This window comes from Falco punctatus, assembly GCF_963210335.1.
Source record: "Falco punctatus genome assembly, chromosome: 6".
In the NCBI taxonomy this organism is placed as follows: domain Eukaryota; kingdom Metazoa; phylum Chordata; class Aves; order Falconiformes; family Falconidae; genus Falco; species Falco punctatus.
Window position 1 is genome coordinate 32,600,711 of NC_137585.1, and position 18,874 is coordinate 32,619,584.

The 18,874-nt window shown below is 46.7% G+C and overlaps 1 protein-coding gene across 1 annotated transcript; it reads right to left on the bottom strand.

Moving 5' to 3' along the window:
- Positions 1-4,753: 4,753 nt before the first annotated feature.
- RTCB (RNA 2',3'-cyclic phosphate and 5'-OH ligase) lies at positions 4,754-18,279 on the bottom strand. The gene is made up of 12 exons (XM_080393315.1): positions 18,069-18,279; positions 17,895-17,973; positions 17,173-17,240; positions 13,078-13,177; positions 11,674-11,830; positions 10,900-11,056; positions 9,648-9,807; positions 9,156-9,331; positions 8,374-8,562; positions 7,777-7,887; positions 6,954-7,073; positions 4,754-5,868 (listed from the first exon to the last, which is right to left on the bottom strand). The coding sequence occupies exons 1-12, from the start codon at positions 18,159-18,161 to the stop codon at positions 5,761-5,763; spliced, it is 1,518 nt and encodes a 505-aa protein (XP_080249441.1). The 5' UTR covers positions 18,162-18,279; the 3' UTR covers positions 4,754-5,760.
- Between the last annotated feature and the right edge of the window lie 595 nt (positions 18,280-18,874).

The window sequence follows — 18,874 nt, forward strand, 5'->3', positions numbered from 1 at the left end:
TATAGCCCAACAATAATAAGCACTAGTCAAAAATAAAACAACCAGCTTGTCGCTTTTTTTTTTTTTTTTAAGGTTAAAAGCGCAACAGGTTACAGTTCTTATAAGCCAAGAGCTGGGTAACCAGGTGGTTTATCAGCAAGGCATTCCTCCATCCAGGAAACCCACCATTTCCCTCTGTCTGGAACTGTAAAAAGGGTAACAAAGTTATAGCATTTTATTATTTTTTGGCAGTGCAACCTGGAGCCTGCTAGCAGAAGACTGAATCCGAAATGAAGCACGGCGCTAAATACCCCAAGACCCAACTGCTGTAACCCAAGGGCTCATGGTTGCTTGCCACGGGGTGATGCTGTTGCCCGCAGGGCCTGGGGAGGTTTCGGCAACTGGTCTATGACTTCCCCTCTGCCCTGGGAGGCAAAGAGCAACAATCTGGGGCAGAAGTACACTTGGGTGCTCGTACTGACATAGAAGAGCTAAGGCCAAGCTGCATGCAATCCCTCGTACACTGCAGGCTAGGCAGGGTTCAGAGATCCAGACCCTCCTCCGTTACTTCAAGAACTGCATTTGCGTACTTTTCACCTCCCTCCTTTCCCCCTTAAATTTTGCCACAAAACCCTAATGCCTTGTCCTCACGTGTGTATATTCACAACTGCTGGCAGGCTGCTGTTCATCTTGGGCGGCTCTTCCCTATGATTGATAATCTCCTACCACTTAACTGACTCGGGTAATAAGCTGCTGCTCTAACACATCAGGGCTTGGACTTTATCGCACACACACCCACTGCCACAGTTTCCCCTTCGGGAGCTGCAGCCCTCCCTCTCCTGGGGTATCTTTGGGGCCCCTTCCCCATCTATTTCTTCTTCCCCTCCTGACACATGGCAGGGGAACAGGTTCCCCGAGTTTGCACTTCACAGGGAAAAGCAGACAGCCCAACCTACTAGACTACCCACCCCACACCAGCTTGCTGGGGCTGAGAATGGAGAAGGGAAGAGCCTGGGCTCCCACCTTGCCTCCCTGATGTGAGGCACAGCTTGTGCAGGGAAAAAAAAAAAAGGGGTTGGTGCCTTAGTTTCCTCAGCCACTGAGGGAGGGGAGAAAAGAGGAAAATGTTTTCCCCCCTTCCAACTGCCTGCTGGGCAAAGCTGAGCCTAAGCAGAAAGCAGCTTGCTGGCTGTAGCTCAAAAGGGGTTGGGAAAAAGGGGGCATAGAAATCCAGGCTGCCCCTGGCACCTCTTTTCAGGAACAGGCTCCATCACCAGGCTGACTCAAACATCTCAGTATGTGAGGGCAGCCCAGCCCCTGTGTGTCTTGCTAAACTAGTAAATGTTAGATTAAGTGCTGGTAGATGACTCATTTCCCTTTCCTGGTCCTAATCTCTGCAATTAAGACTAGTGATTATTTTGGTTTCTGAACTTTATATACAACATGACCTGAAGCAGTCTCCTGGGTTTTGAGAATGAGGATGCAGTAGATGGGGATGAGCTCAGCACCACGAAAGCCGGCAGCAACAGCAGCAGCTCAGGCTGGGATTGCCAGGTTGGTGCCAGAGGAGGCCGAGTTGCACCCTGGGGAGAGCAGAGGCTTTTCTGTGCCTTCTGCTCTCCCATTTCACACACTGCTCAGCACTCCCCCAGCTGCAGAGCATGACCCCCACCCTCCTGTTACATATTGCAACTAAAACAAAAAACAAACAAACAAAAAAACCCCGCACCAGAAACCACATAGCTATTGGTGTTTTGCGGGTGCCAGGAGGGTACCATCTTCCTCTCCCTCCCACAGGGCAGGGGACAGCACCAGTGCCTGGTATCGCCCTGGCTGGGGAGCTGCAGAGCTCCTGCTTTTCCCACTGGGAAAACCACAGGGGTTTTCTACAGGGCCTCCCACTGCCACTCCTTCAGGCAGAAAACCAGAGGCGCTGGTGATCAAAATCCCTCGTGCTAGGACAGGGCTCCAGAGAGCAAAGCAAATGCCAGGTACAGGCAGGACCCGCTGCTTAATTGAAGCCTTCCTTCTGCAAGCAGGGGAGCGTGTTGGCACATGCTGCAGGAGGGATATTGCTTTGTCTGGTTGCTTTGAAGACTGGGGGGTGGAGAGAGAAGAGAAGAGGCCAGTTAAGTATGTTTATGTTTGAGAGGAACAAAGGGGAGCAGAGGAGAGGGTGGGGGGTGGGGGGGCATGCGCCAGAGATGTGTCAGAGATCACTTGTTCCTCCTGGGCCAGAACACCAGCCCAGGACCACCAGCGGAGGAGGAAGCCATGTGTGCAGAGCCGTGTTTAAAACAAGGCGAATAAAGTCAGAGCAGGGAAAAAAAACCCAAAAAACCCACAAGAGACTTAGGATGGTGATAAACATGACACAGGTTTAACACCGGGCTCCCAACCAGCGGGGTGTGTGATACAACACAAATATACCACAGCAGAGAGCACTGGAAGCATGTACCTTGCTGGGTCCTGTTCTCCTGTGGCAGAGGCTGAATCAGGGAGCCCTGGTGCACACAAAGTTTAAGCAAGTCAAAGAGAAGCAGGCCATCAGCTGCGTCCCAGCGCTGTCACTGTTAAGGCAAATGAAACGTGGGTCCCTCCGTCTGCAACACTGCCGGGAGGAGCTGCCTTCTCTGGGGGTCTTGCACAGCCCAGGGGCTGAGCCCTGCCCCTTCTGCCTCCCCGGCAAACGGCACCCCCCCAGCACAGGGGATGCATGTAGAGGACTTTCTGAAAGAGTCACCTACCAGCAACAAAAACCTGAAGTGCTTTTCTGTTTGCTGTTTAACACCATGCTAACAGTGACTGGAACAGCACCTGCACCCACCCCTGAGCACACCGTGAACAGTCAGTTCCCAGCAAGAGAGGAAGTGCTCACCTGTGCTCCCTGTCGCTGCGCGGCACCCGTCCCTGCAGCAAGCCCTGTGAGCACAGGGAGAAGGAAGGTGCCTGGGAAGCCACCGCTAGAGATGATGCCTTCTACTTCCCAGAGGCAGTAGCTCTGTTTTGGCAGGTCCAATCTGTAAGATAAACCACCTTGTTCTCAAGCAGAGAGTAAGATAAATGCAGTGGGCTATTTGTTCTCGCTAAAAAGCAGCCTGCATCCAAGATCTGGTTTTATTGCATTGGCTGAAGGCAGATTAATGAGACACTCTGTGCAAGCCTCCAGGCCAGCAAACTTTCTGCTGCAGGTCATCCTACAGATGACTGAATCTACACTTTAGGCAGGGAATAGACAAGTGCCTGTGGTTGGACGGAGGTGTGCAACAGCTCCAGGGGTGTGGTGTAGATGCAGATCTCCTACCTGTGGTTTCCCACCAAGAAAAAGAAAAAAAAAAGATCGTAACAATCATTCACCAAAGCTTTTTCAGTCTTTTGGGGAAGTGAGGGAAGCACCTCATACAATAACAGGTATTTCTGAGTTTTCAATAACCATCCATGGAAACAGAGATGGTTCAATAACCACAATAGCTCTTTCATGTTGCCTAAATTCTTCTGCAGATCCAGCTGTATTTCAGCACATGAATTTTAATACTGCGTGCCTTCCCTACCTACCTTTTTTTTTAATTTTTTTTTTTAAATGCAGATTAAAAAAGCTAGTGGACAGCCCCATTTAGAGAAAAAAAAGGATGGACTTGAATTAGAAAAACATCCAGGCTTAAACAAAGAACTAAGAGACATCTTAGATTTCTACTCACACTTTCTGAGGTAGTTAGGAAACCAGTACTCTCCTCCATACAGCACAACATATAACCAAAACTAGCAGATTTGTTAGCTTTGCAACAGGAAACAACAACTGACAGCACTTCTTGCATTACTTGAATACTAATGCACGAACACTGATAATCAGAAGACTTCAGGCATACATATGAGAGCACCTCCATGGTACACATGATTTCTGCTTGTTGTAAAAACCTGAAATTTGTCTCTTAATGGCAATGGTAGACAAAAGATGAAAGGAGAATTGTTTTTGAGAAATGCTTCTTTATCTTAAGTATCAATGTTTTAAGGGTTCCCTTGCATTCCACATCAGAGTCAGAAATATTTATAGACAAAAACTTCTGCACAGAACATGGATTTCTGCAGATTTGAGACCAACAATTTGTCTTCTAGTCACTGAAGGCTAATTTTTGTAAGTGAAATTATTTTTGTTTTAAATTCAGCAACTGTCTCAGACCTCAGAGATGGCAATCTGGAACAATTCCACTGGAGAAAGCAGGGGAAAACAAGAAAAGTCAGACTCACAAGGACTCACAGCCATGACTTACTGCATATGCTGCTTCTGAACCTGCAGCAAATACAGTATTTGAACCTAAGAAACCAATAAGCACAAAGTAATTGAGACAGAAAAATGCCATTATGCCTCCTGAGATAAGCAGGTTTCAGCTAAGATCCTAAACTTAAAGGGATGTTCGATCAAAAGGCACTGGAGTCCATCAGTCACTATCTGCTCCTTTTACACGAGTCCCTGGCAGAGCTCCACTCCTGCTTTGAGGTTTTATGTTCCTCCAGCCGCCCTCTTGTGTCTGCACACAGGGTTACAGGGAAACCCCATCCCCTGACCAGCGAGGTACACGCGGCAGGCCCCGAGAAAGACAAATCATAGCTATCGTACTCTCATCAGAACCAAGCTGAGAAAACAGCACTGCATTGCCCTTCTCTTGTATCCTGCAAGAAGTTCTGCCACCTGCACATTTCTCTGCAAGACGTGCACACACTTGAAAGTGCACAACCAACATTTTAGCCACAGAATAAACATGACACAGACACACTGCAGTGTTCATCTTCCCATTTTATTTGCAATCCCCAAAATGATCCAGTGAGGATGGTCAGCTTCCCCTCCAGTCATGGTTAATGAATGTAAAAGAAATATCAGAAGTCACATGGTACTGGGCCTGATCCTGCATTTGGACTCGACTTAAATCAGAGCTACAGGATACAGCAAGCAATACTATCCAATCCAACTTTTACATGCTTACGACTTGGCAAAATGTCGGATTAGCACATCTATAAGTTGTTAAGTCACAACTCGCACTAGGCAAACAAACCCTCTCAAAGCAACATACTCAGTCCTACCAACATTTCCAGAAGACTGCAGTACACCTACTTGTACTGAGCCAAGTACGCCAGGTGCTGTGTTCAGTGGGAGAGGGTGGGGTAAGAGGGGAGGACTGTGCCTCAAACCTAGTTAGACCCTCTCAACCCAAGCAGGAGACCACTCTCAGCTCCGGATTTCTCACCCAATTGCCACAAAACACGCAACAATACAGACTATGCATAGAGGTATCTGCAAACAGAGCAACCTCTCCCTGCCCAGAAGCCTATCAGAGTAACCTGCCTATCAGAGTACTTTTATATGCAGAAAGAGCTCCAGGCATTCAGGTGCAGAGACAGCAGGTCTGGCTCATACACCATCTTCACTGATGGAGGTGGTCTCACAGCACAGCAATTAGCAACAACTCAGTCAAGTCTGAAGTCCTGCCTATGGAATCATCAGGCGAACAGGGGAGGGACTGCATATAAAACCCAAGACTCACTTACTTCTTTGCCCTTTCCTCACAAGAAAAGAACACCATATAATTGGGGGATGGGGGTGGGTAGGGGTTAATTATGCCTAGGAATGGTTTAAAACGGGGGTGTCCTCAACTGTTGTGTTTCCAGAACGGGGAGATGATAATCTGAGCATCCTACAGAGTCCAAGAGGTATGGGAAGATGATGGTTCTAGTCAGTTTTGTGTAAGGCCTGGAGACGTCAGTGCGTTTCTGCTGGCTCGTCCATTCCTAGCCTTTTATAACAGCAATAGGTCTCAGTTTAATGGCTTTCTTGCTGATGCCAGCTGCATGGCAGGTGTTAACCACATCTGTCACATTCTTATAAGACTCTGGTGCCTGGATGGGGAAGAGAGGAAAAAAAAAACCAAAAACAGAACTATAAACAACCCAGAGTCACAGGAAGTTAGATGTAGGCTTTTGATATCCCCTCTCCTCTTCACAAAAATATAACCATATTAATTGAGCGTGTAGAAGTAGGTGAACATATTGAAAACCTGACCACCTTGCATATCGAAGAAATCTATGAGACACTTAGCATTACAAATAAAATTTCACGGTATTTCAGATAAATAGGTATTTCAGATAAATACTCGCTATTTTGGTTCAGGTTTCCCTGTGTTTTCAGATAATCCAGTTCACCGGCATGTGAGAATGTCAAGCCTCGTTATCTGGCAGGACATGACTCCAACCTCCTCCTTAAAGATAACCTTTTAAGATTTATCTTCACTGCCCCTTAGCGAGAGGAATCGGGGTTGAGCTCTAGGGCTTCCCCCTCCAGCATTCTGACAAGAATCCTGCTCTTAAATAGATTTTAATGTGATCAACATGCTTGTACACCATCAACACCCATAACAGCATAGTTCCAACACTACTATCAGTAAGGCTGTAAACAGAAAAGACATTCTATCATGTTAATGCAGAGGAACTGGAAGACATAATACCCTGTTTTCTAGCCATTCAGAATTCTCTTCTTGAGCAAGTATCAGAATTCATCTTAAGAGGCAGATCTCTCATAAACTGCTAATAATCTATGTGAAAGCTCTACTGTAAAGTAAGTTTAAAGCTGGCAGAACATCATTCAAGAACAGAATCCATAAAACATAACTACTTTTGTGATGCTCACACAAATAATTCTCAGGGTTTATGGTAATTATCCCTATCACCAAGCAGAAACGGAAAAAAACATAGCCCCCCAAAACCTGTCAAACAGGCATCTCCCCTTTCAGCAGGATTTTAGGGACAAGAAAGGCTTCACATTATCTTCCAAAAAAACGGACAGCTGTATCAGAAATTTCACAAGCTGTAGAATATTTAGAGTACTAGTGATCGCTTAACACTGCAAAAAAACAAGTCAGGGAGGGTTGTTCAGTCAAGAAGCAAGACCCCCTTTTCCCTCTCAAATAATGAGGTATTAAACTCACTTCTTCCATGACCAGTTTGGGAGAAGCAACACGGATGGCAATGCCCATGTCAGCCAGCTTGTCCAATACATCCTGGAAGTCCAAGTTACGTCGAGATTTGGCTCGAGACAGTGCACGACCCTAGACGGCAGTTTTGTTAGTTCTATTTTTTGTAGCAGTTTGGAAAAACAGAACTCTTTCTTATTAAAGAAAAACATTATTACAATATAAGTAAATACAGAATGGATGAGAGCACAGACCACAGTAAACCACAAAACAGGAAATTAATTTAGACTTTACATGATGGGCTCCTACAAAATCACACATCTGGTATGACAGCTGAGAAAGGTTCATGTGTATAACATACTTGTCTACAAGTGTCTTTTTACCCAAACCACTTGTCAGACTATTCAGGTGTCAAGTTTTACTGGAAACTATTTATCTTCCTCAATCATCTTGTCTCACATTGTTAATAACAGGGGAGGAAATACCACCTTCTTACTGCTGAGGAGTTTTACATGGACAGCCTCAGCACGGTTAATCCTTATTAGTTCAGAGATACCAGAATTTGGTAAAATGAGTTCATTCTCTATGTCTTCATCCTAACGTCTGCCTTGTATAAAGAAGCACCACTAAAATTTTCTGCAGCAGTCATCAAAGCTACTCAGAAAGGGACAAAGAGGACTTCTAGCCTGCAGTCCTCCTGGACTTGGATTACTATGGCAAGGCTACTCTCTACTTGTATGACCAACAGATGAATCACACACCGGATGACCCTTGAACAATCCTGTTCTGTAGATGACAGTCCCATGCCAATCCCTTCCCGAAATAATTTTTTACTTACAGCGCCATGGCAAGTAGTTCCGAAGGTCTCGGTCATGCCTTGCTCTGTGCCAGTAAGAACATAGCTACAGGTGCCCATAGTCCCACCAATCAAGACAGGCTGTCCAGTCAGCTGTGGATGCAAAGTATTAATTCACAAGAAAAAGCTTAAAAAACTCATTCTTAATAAAAGTCTGAGAGGAACCATATCTCCAGAAAAGGAGGGCAGGTTCACATTCCCTCAGAACATCCCTGCTTGCCTCAGGTGCCTGCTATCTAGGATTCTGGAGAACTAACTGCATTGAAAGATGCAGGCCTGCAGATCAAAAGACTTGCGTCCAACAGACAGACAAAGCAAATCATGGAAGCCTGCCCTAGGTACCAAGCACTTCTTTCCCTTCATGATCTTCCAACCATTGTGGGTATGGAGCAGAAGAGGGAGCTCAGTGTCCCAAAGATCTAACACACAGACAAGCAGAATATTGCCACCCTACTAGGGTTCCAGTGCTGTTAGCTCAAAAAAGGAACTTGCAGCATTCAGATCTCTGTTAGGCACCCTTCAGTTGTCTGATTCATCCAGAATTCTCTTCTGATTTCCTTCTCCCACAGCTAAACTTACCTGATAATCAACAGCAATAAGAGGATGGTGAGGAGGGAAGGCTCTGGTTGATCCCTTTCTGTGCACCAGCAGAGTCCGCTCCTTCCCATCCACTACATGTTGCTCCACTTTGGCAATGTTGTGAGACACATCATAGATAACATGCATATCAAGGTCATCTGGGGTTGTGTTGAAGACTTTGGCAAAAGCCTGAAAAGACATTACAACAGGATGTGAAATACAAGAAGATAATTGCTATGTACATGTGGAAGATTTACAATCTTTTTAGGAATTAAAAGGAACACACTCGCTTGAAAGTGTTTCTTACCAGTAAGTCAGTGACCTAAACACTTGGCGTGGCAGGTTAAGAACTTCAGTCAAATTCAGCCACAATGGAACCAAATACAACAGTGCTGGGTGTGACAGAATTGGACTGTCTGGATTGTTTATTTGCTCATTGGCAGCTTTAATGCTGGAATTCAGTCAGATATCAGTTAGACAAATTCTTGCAACTCTGAAAAGATAGCTTGTGCAGCGTAAAAATAATTTTCTTGTACCCTCTTCCAGTTCAAGGAATTTTCAAAAATATTGATTAAGCAGCTTCAGCAAGTATAATCCAGTGACGCTGAGAGGTATTAGATGGATTGACTTGACCGCAGCTTTGTGTGTCTCCAGAAAACAGTTTAAGAAGCACAAGAACAAAAATTATGTTAAATACTGCAGCTACTCTGTGTTCCCTATGTCTGGGATAAAGCAGGAGACGTGTACCAAAACACAGCTGTCAGAGACAACTCTGCTCCTACCTGTCTTGTTAGAAAAGTCATAGAAGAGCGGTTGACCCATGCATAGTTTCCAGCAGCTGCCATTCCCTTCAAGTAATCCTGTCCCTCTACAGAAGCAATCCTGGCACATGCCAGCTGGCGATCATTCACTATGATTTTGTCCCGTTTCATAGCTTTTTCCATAGCCACCAACGCATCTGGGAAATAAACACAGCAAGTCTAAGTGACTCCTTAATTTTGTTTCAATCTGTGAGATTAGCATGGCTGTCTATAATTTATATTCTAAAACTGAACATATCTGTCTGATGGTCAAAAATTTCTCAAATGCAAAAGCAAATCTGTGGCAGAACATTATCAACTGTTTGCAAACAGACAACCCCTGTCAAGGCAATGCAGAATAGACTCAGCAATTACACTGTAAGAAATGCTCTTCAGTGATGGAGTTTACTGTGAATGACAAGACCATGTTCAAGAGTTTCTCCACTCCAGGTACCTATGCCAGTCAAATCATACCTGTAGCAACTTGGTGGCCCAGACCTCTGCTGCCACTGTGGATCATCACACACACCTGCCCTTTGTGGTCAATGCCCATCTTCCTGGCAGCATATTCATTGTAAATGTCATCCACAACCTGGATCTCGGCATAATGATTTCCGGCTCCCAGGGTCCCCAGCTGCCAAACACAACACACTGATCAAAGAGTGCTAGTAAAACAGCCTCTGGGAGCACAGGGGAGAGCTATGGGAATATGGGCAACAGGGCAAAGTGCTACAGCAAGGTTTTGGTTGTGGAAAAGTTTTTCCAGGAAAAAAAAATCCCCACATAAACTGAAAGGAAGTAGAACACAGCATCATCATCACTGTCCTCTTTGTTTAGATTTGTAACTACTTTTACTGTTGGAACAAGACTGAGATTAAACAAAAGGACCAGGATCTACAGACTGTGCTGCCACCTTTTTCCAACTTACTTAGGCCTAGTTGAAAGATGGGAAGAGTACAGAGTATTGAGAATTTATCTTCAATTTGTATAGACAAAGCAGACATACAGTCTTACACTTGGTTATAACTCCACAGGGAAGTTAAAATATCCTGCTACTTAGGTACTTACAAGCTTTCATTAGATTAAAGCAAGATATTCCATTTCTAGGCCCAAATTTTTTCAACTCCGTAACAGATGCTCAGTTATTTGCAAGATGAATGTGAAAATTGAGGACATAAGATTATTTTGAGGCTAAAATACTATAATCTTGCAGCACCACAACTCATAAAACTCAAGAAAAAGCAAGCTTTACAAATGTAGCATTAGTACAGCCATCTCAAAAGCGTTACAGAGCAATGAAATACTATGTACAGAAATGAAGTCCAACCCCTGAACTGCAATTCAGAGTTATGAGCTTCTAATATCCTTCCTTGCCCTGCTATTAACTTGCGTAGCAAACAAGGAGAAAAGTTGCAAAATAACTTGCCTGTCTTTTAAAAATAAAACTAATCTGGATGGGGAAATACCACTGAACATGAACACCAGTACCAGGTGTTAACTGATGAAAAACTGATGGCCCCAGGCACTTTGGGCATGTCCAGTATCATTTCGCTCTGTTACAGTTCTGTCAAGAATTATTCAGAAATGGCCCCACCATCTCACCTTTCCCCTTGCCCAGAAACATCAGGCAGAGTTTCAAGAAGAGACACAAAGTCAGAGAACTACTCACTAACCTTTACATTTGAACCCTGGGAGCACTCAGAGCTCTCCTGAAACACAGCATTACCTGAGGCAGGCCCCTCTTCTTTGCTCTTGAGGAGACCTTGTTGGGATCAGCCTGCAACATTCTTCCATATTCCTCACAGTGCTCCTTATCCTCTGCCCAGGCATAGCCTTCCCGGAGAGACCAGTCCACACCCATCTCTAGCGCTTCTTCCAAATCCCTGCAATTATCAAACACCTACATAAGGTGGTTATCCTTGGATATACTCACAACTCCACTGGATACAGCCCTGAGCAACCTGATGTAACTTTGTTGTTAGACCTACCTACAGAGTTAGCCTTCCTTCATGCAAGGAGTTGGACGAGATGATGTCAAGAGATCCCAACCAAGCTAAATTACTCCATGATGTTATGACCAGCCAACTCCCCTAACAAGAAGTCCATCTTCTTAATACTTCATGAAAAAATCAAGCTCTACATATATATCAACTTGAGATAGGTCATTACTTTTTCCTCTTTGCTGTGTGTGGAATATCCTATTTTCTCTCTCATCCCTTACAAAAAGATACCTTTACATCCATGGAGGTTTTCTGTCAGAAGAAATGAGAACCCTTCAAGAACCTTTAGTTATTTCAGGGTTTTAAATGGGGAAAGAAACAGCTGCCTTTGTGCACTGATGATTACGCCAGTTCTCCTGGTGAAGCACATACGCAGAAAGAATGGAAAGAGTTTTAGAATTACTTTTTCTTTCTTAAAGTCTCCCACTGATGAATTTTTCATCCAAATAAACACCAGAGATGTCCCCTCTAGTGATGTGCACACAAAGTCATTCTCTTACTTGGCATTCATGGGGATGACACCTTTGGAGCCGACACCAACAGGAATGTGGTCAAACATAGCCTGGGCGAGCTGCTCTTTCACAGGCTGCACATCACTTTCATCCAAATTGGTACGCAGTAAGCGGACACCACAGTTGATGTCAAATCCGACACCACCTACAAGTGTAGAAAAGCCCAAGGAGTTAATAAAGAAAGTGTGCTGATGGTGAACACTTGCTGAATATTCATCTTAAATCAGTCTCTCTGCTGACAGAGAGCATGTACTGAATGCTGTGATCTTCCACCTTCTTCCTGACACAATACCAGGAAAAAAGCAGAACTGCATTAAGCTTCATTTTAATAGATGAATTTAATGAAGCCTCAGATTTCAAGGCAGCCAAAAATGCAGTCTTACAGAGAAAAACTCGAAAACTATTAAAAAGCCCGTTTTCCAGTCTTGAGCATATACTCTATAGACATAAGTGTACAATTGCCTACAGAGCTCTCTGTTTACAAAGTCGCTCCAGCAAGTTGACAAAGAGAAGTAGACATAATTATAAAATATACTGTCCACAGTAAGTAGAGAGACTGTTCCTGTTCTTCTGCCTAAGGTCAGAAGAAAAGTGACAGATCTTAGCATGGCTCCCTGATGTAAGATGTTCTTGAAAGCAATTCCTTTTTGCTTCTTTGTTGGAATAAATAATAACTAGTTATAATAAGCGATAAATACTTTCAAGAAATATTAAATGTTAGTGCTTCGTATTTTACTTAACTGTATTTAATAAAAATAAATACCGCAGAGCAAGGCCTAATGTGAAAGATCAATCAAGCCACCTTTAGTATGAAGGTTCTCGTACTAACAAGCGTCAGAGAGGGGATACCAGACTAAGATCCTGGGTTTAAGTCAATTGGGAACACTAAAACTGCCTAAAGCAAAGCTGAAACATTAGTATCATGTTTCCTGACAACCACAAAAGCATCTTCGGACCATCAGTAATTAAAGACCCAGGTGTTTACCAAAAAGATAGACATATTTTAAGGTCACATTTTTAATAAAGTGTAGAAATTTTTTCTCAAAAGATGTTTTCAAACACTGCTCTGAGAAAACAGTGAGTTCTTTATCAACTTGGCAAAACCCAAATTCAGAGTCTTATGCTTTCCCTTCAAACTGAGGGATATCACAAGCCCAAGCCAAAACCAAAAAGGCAATTCTCTCTGCACTGTTTAGATGTTTTCAGTGTAACCACCTGCTCCATAAAGATTCTGAGTACAGGAATTAAGCACCTTTTAACTCTCTATAATTCACATCACGTATTTTTTGTTTTGGTTCTGTATATAAAATACTGTGAAGACCTGCCATTTCAAAAAGTATCTTTATGCCATCGCAGATATTTCTACGTGCAGGTTAAGTCAGTCATCCTTACCTGGTGAAACCACTGCTTCAGGATCATTCATATCAAAGGCAGCCATGTTGCCAATGGCAAACCCATAGCCAGAATGGACATCTGGAAGGCCTATTGATCTCTGAAAGAGAATGAAGGACATTTTAAAGTTTTATGAAACTGCGCTGCACAGAGTCACCTTGGTTATGCTTTGCCTTGTGGCAGTGGTTGTCACATTTGTGAACAAATACACCAGAAAGAGAACGGATGTTCAGATGTAGATGGGGTAAACACATCAATTCAGGTGAGTATCTAAAATTCCTGCAGTTACAGGATAGACAGTCTAAGAAAGCAGAGAGCAGATCTCACTCTGAAGGAAACACCCAGTGGCTAGTCAGCTGATAAGCCCTCTTGGCTCTATTGACCAGATCTCAAGAAAACTCAAAAGGAGCTTAAGCACCTAAATGTAGAAACAGTGATCTCAAAACTGAACTCTAACCTAGCTTTTTTCTTGGACTCAAGAGCCCTTGCATTCAAAACTTAGGCAGGCAATAGCTTGTGAGTAGCATAAAACAGAGACTTCACATAAGAGTGATGAATTTGTCTTTACCAAGTTCCATCTAGAAACATCTGCAATATTTAAACACTGTAAATGTAACAAGGGAGGAGTTCAATGCCATGGAAAGGAATCATAAAACAGTCAGCATTTTCTCTTCTTAGCTGTGTCACTGAACACTGACCAAAGACTGCACCCTGTAGGAAGGAAAGAGTCATCCTTTTAGGATGATACCCTGATAGGATAGAACATGATAGCAGCTATGTCATTTTAATTTATTTAAAAAATATCTTTTTGCTGAACATTTTCATATTATTACTAATTATGTACAGGCATGCTTCTGGAGAGCCTTGGCTGCTGTGACCATGAGATGGCAGAGTTGAAGATGCTACATGGAGGAAGCAGGGCAATAAGCAGGACTGCAACCCTGGACTTAAGGAGAGCTGACTTGGGCCTCTTCAAGGACCTACTTGAAGAAATCGTGGGTTAGGGCTCTAGAACATAGGATGGTCCAAAGCAGTTGGCTAATATTCAAGCACAGCTTCCTCCACACTCAAGGTAGGTGCATCCCTATAAGTAAGAAACCAAACAAAGAGGGCAGGAGGCCTGTATGGATGAGCAAGGAGCTTCTGGCAAAACTCAAACAGAAGAAGGAAGTTTACAGAATGTGGAAAAAAGGACAGGCCACTTGGGACAAACATAGGAATGCTGTCAGAACATGCAGGGAGGCAACAAGGAAGGCTAAGTCCGTTTGGAACTAAATCTGGTGAGAGAGGTCAAGGACAACAAGAAGGGCTTCTTCAGATACATCAGTAGGAAAAGGATGACTATGGAAAATGTGGGCCTGCTGCTGAATGAGGTGGGTGCCCTGGTGATGAAGGACACAGAGGAGGTGGATTTACTGAATGCCTTGTTTACTTCAGTCTTCACTGTCAAGGCTGGCCCTCAGGAATCCCAGACCCTGGAGGCAAGACAGAAAGTCTGGAGAAAGGAAGACTTTCCCTTGGTCGAGGAGGATCAGGTTAGAGATCACTTAGGTAAACCTGACACCCACAAATCCACGGGCTCTGATGGGATGCACCCTCAAGTGCTGAGGGAGCTGGCAGATGTTATTGCCAAGTCACTCTCCATCCTCTTTGAGAGGACATGGTGGACAGGAGAGGTGCCTGAGGACTGGAGAAAAGTCACTGCCACTCCAGTCTTCAAAAAGGCAAGAAGAAGAACCCAGGAAACTACAGGCTGGTCAGCCTCACCTCCATCCCTGGAAAGGCGATGGAACAGCTTATGCTGGATGTTATCTCTCAGCATGTGGAGGAAAAGGCTATCAGAAGTGGTCAACATGGATTCACCAAGGGGAAATCATGCCTGACCAGTCTGATAGCCTTCTGTGACGGAATAACTGGCTGGGTAGATGAGGGGAGAGCAGCAGATGCTGTCTACCTTGACTTCAGCCAGGTTTTTGACACCATCTCCCACAACATCCTCACAGGCAAGCTCAGGCAGCGTGGGTTAGAGGAGTGGACGGTGAGGTGGGCTGAGAACTGGTGCGATGGCAGAGCTCAGAGGGCTGTGATCAGCGGCACAGTCTAGCTGAGGGCCTGTAGCCAGCGGTGTTCCCCAGGGGTCAGTGCTGGGTCCAGTCCTATTCGACTGACTTGTCAGTGACCTGGATGAAGGGACAGAGCGCACCCTCAGCAAGTTTGCTGGTGATACAGAGCTGGGAGGAGCAGGTGATACACCAGAGGCTGCGCTGCCGTTCAGGGAGACCTGGACAGGCTGGAGCGTTGGGTGGAGAGGAACCTCATGAAGTTCAACAAAGGCAAGTGTAGGGTCCTGCCCCCAGGGAGGAACAATCCCACGTACCGGCACAGGCTGGGCCTGAACTGCTGGGAGGCAGCTCTGTGGAGAAGGACCTGGGAGTCCTGGTGGACAGCAAGTTGCCCATGAGCCAGCCATGTGCTCGTAGCCAAGTGATCCTGCCCCTCTATTCTGCCCTGGTGAGGCCGCATCTGCAGTGCTGTGCCCAGTTCTGGGCTCCCCAGTTCAAAAGAGACAGGGAACTGCTGGAGAGGGTCTAGCGGAGGGATACAAAGATGGTGAGGAGACTGGAGCATTGCCCTTAGGAAAGGCTGGGAGAGCTGGACCTGTATAGCCTGGGGAAAAGAAGACTGAGAGGGGATCTTACTAATATCTACAAATATCTTAAGGATGAGTGTCAGGAGGATGGGGCCAGGCTCTTCTCAGCAGCGCCCAGTGACAGGACAAGGGGCAACAGGCACGAACTGCAGCACAGGAAGTTCCATCTGGATACAAGGAAGAACTTCTTTACTTTGAGGGTGACAGAGCACTGGAACAGGCTGCCCAGAGAGGTTGTGGAGTCTCCTTCTCTGGAGACATTCAAAACACACCTGGATGCAGTTCTGTGCAACCCACTCTAGGTGACTCTGCTTTAGCAGGGGGGCTGGAGTATATGATCTCCAGAGGTCCCTTCCAACCCTGACCATTCTGTGATCCTACACAGCTCCACACGTCCAAAGTATATCTAGTCTGGCAAGTTTAGATGAGGACACCACAAACAGATCTCCACAATCTATTTAAACAAACAAAAAATATAAAGCCCCAAACATCCAGAAAGCTGTCAGAAACTGGAACTTTTCAATATGTGTTAAAATGTTACCATACATTACAAAGAGCAGTACTTTCCAGTGGGACTATGTGCTGCTTCTGCCTCCCCTTGCCATCACCCAGAAATCTTTTGGTTTGGAAATAAAAAGTGAAGATTTGAATAGACACATGATTGTAACATCTCTCCTATGAACTACCAACCAAAATTCCAATTTTAAAAAGTTGTTACTACTCTTATCTTACTCCCTTTTTGGTTGACCACTAAGGCATTTTAACAGCATGATAGTCTGCCTTTTACTGCAGCCAGAAATTCAAAACTTTTGCCAAGTCACCTAGAGAAACAATTAAAAAAAAATTCCCATTATTTTGTATTTATTAATGTATGAAATACTGAATGTGAAAAAGATGATTTCCACATTGCCCTTAGTGCTTCTTGAAAAGTGACACAGCCTAGTATTTTTCTCCTGCATCATCATATCTGATGCTTTGCTTCCAAAAATGCACAGGGCGAGTGAAAGAAGCGTTGAAGGCATGGGATGGCTCACTACCAACATTCAGGCAGCAACAACAATGCAGACTGCAACATAGCCTCCTGCTCCCTTCTCACTTCTCCATGCATTCCAGGTCAGCAAAGGCAACTCAGAAACAACAAAGAGACAATATGAACAGTGGGGGAAGAGTGGCTGAAACAAACTGAAACAGCACAAAGCAATGCTAAAAGCTTCACATCAAAAGGCAGTCAATGATGTCAATAGATACTTCCCTTTCCGATAACTTCATTTTACAGCCTGCCCTTGCAAGCACTCCTTACTCAGAGACACATTCCTGAACAGTCAGACTGCCCTGAAAAGAATTTTGGTCTATACCCCTTCTCACAATGGAGTTTCCATTTGGAAGGCAATAATCTCTGGCAAATAGGAACGGAAAAAGAGCAAATTTTCAGAGCAGTTACTCACGTGAACAATGCCAGGTAATGCAGCCACATTCCCAATCTGTTTCATAGCAGGTAAAAAGCCACCTGCACCTGCAGAAAAAAGAAAACCAAACAGGTAAGCAATCTGGTAATTTACCACGGTAACCATAATCAAGCTCTTCTAAAAAGGCTGCTCAAAACACTCGCAAATCAGAAATCAGCTAGTAACAAGTAATCTAGACTGGTATAAGGCCTAGCATTACGTACCATCGGCAGTTTTATTAAGTGAGGTATTATGCTGAAGTCCTCCTCCTGCTGTGTCGGTACCAGTGCAGACCGACCCATGCTAACAGCAGAAGCCTGTTGCTGCCAGCTGTCAGAGCAGGATCCAGCCCTGTGCCGCAGCCTCACACAGAACAGCCCGGCCTAGGCCACGGCCCCCCCAGTAAGCTCTGAGAGCAGGCATTCAGAAAACGCTGAGGCACACACAGGGCTGCCAGCAAGGCTGCGCCCACCCCTCTGGTCTGGGCACAGACACCCTACAGCTGCAGCTGACACCCTGTGCGGCTCGCCAGGCCGCTGCGGCCGGCGCGGAGAGGCAGCTCGTTGCTGCCAGCTGCCTCCGGGCCTGCGCTGGCGCTGCTACAGCCCCGGCCCTCAGGGCCCCCAGCCGGCGCGGCGAGCCCGGCCGCTCGTGAGGGCTTCCAGGCCACGGCAGGGAGCGTGTGCGGCCCCCCCGGTCACCGGGCACCCCCGGTCACGCACCTCCGCCGCGGCAGGCGTTGCGCAGCTCTTCGAACATCAGCTTCTCCAGCGGGTCGTTCACGTAGAACACTCCCTCCACCTGCGGGGAGACCGGTCAGGGCGGGCGGGCGGGCGGGCCGCACCACCCCCCACCCCCCCGGGCACCCCCGGCGGAGCCCACCCCCCCCCACGCACGTGCATGTTCGGTACGAAGCCCTTCTTGATCCGCCAGCAGTTCTTGTCGATCTTGTCCAGGTACTGCAGCTCATCGTTGTAGCTGCGGCTCATGGCGGCGGCGGTCCCGGTCAGCCTCCCCGCGTCAGCGCTGCCGCCAGCACCCGGCCAGCGGCGGGAAGGGACGGTGGCCGCCGAGGCTCACGCCGCCTCAGAGCGGACAGGAGCCGCCGAGAGCCAAAATCCTGCGGGAGGGCGGGGAGCTGCGGCCGCCGGCGCCCCCTGGCGCCCCGCTGCGGGGCGGCGCCTGCCCGGGAGAGGCGCTGCCGTGGCCCGGCCGGGCCGCCTCGGGAGCCGCTCGCGTCCCTCAGCTCCGAGGCCGGCCGGAGGCCCTGCCCGGCCACCCGGCGTGCTTAGGCGCTGTGGGTGCCTCACCCCAGCCCCAGGCCGGGCGGGGTGCGGGGCCGGGAGGCTCGGAGGCCGCCCAGCCTGGCGGAGGTACGGGGCCGAGCACCTCCCCGTTTAGCCCCCCGCGGCGCTGGGCACTGCGGCCGCCCGGGTGAGGCACCCGGTACCTGCGGGGCCAGGGCCAGGGCAGCCGGGTTTGCACCTGGCCGCCGCCTCCCTCACACCGCGTAGGACTTTTCAGCTGTCTTCGTGGGAGAAGTGAGTGGCCGTTCACATGCCTGTGGCTAATGAAAGCTGTGCCTGTGCGCTGCAGCCCTGGAGCAGAGCAGGGCTGCAGGGTGTCTAGCCACCGCTCTGCCACGGGTGGACGGGTTGAGTTTGGTCAGCTACAGGCAGGCAAAAACTGCCTGTACCCCGCC

Excerpts from the sequence above, each read along its gene's own strand:
- RTCB (XM_080393315.1), bottom strand. The coding sequence starts at position 18,161 with ATGAGCCGCAGCTACAACGATGAGCTGCAGTACCTGGACAAGATCGAC. Across the intron at positions 8,563-9,155 it reads TGACTTTTCTAACAAGACAG|GCTTTTGCCAAAGTCTTCAA; the intron begins GTAGGAGCAGAG and ends ATGTCTTTTCAG. Across the intron at positions 7,888-8,373 it reads TTATTGCTGTTGATTATCAG|CTGACTGGACAGCCTGTCTT; the intron begins GTAAGTTTAGCT and ends TTGCATCCACAG.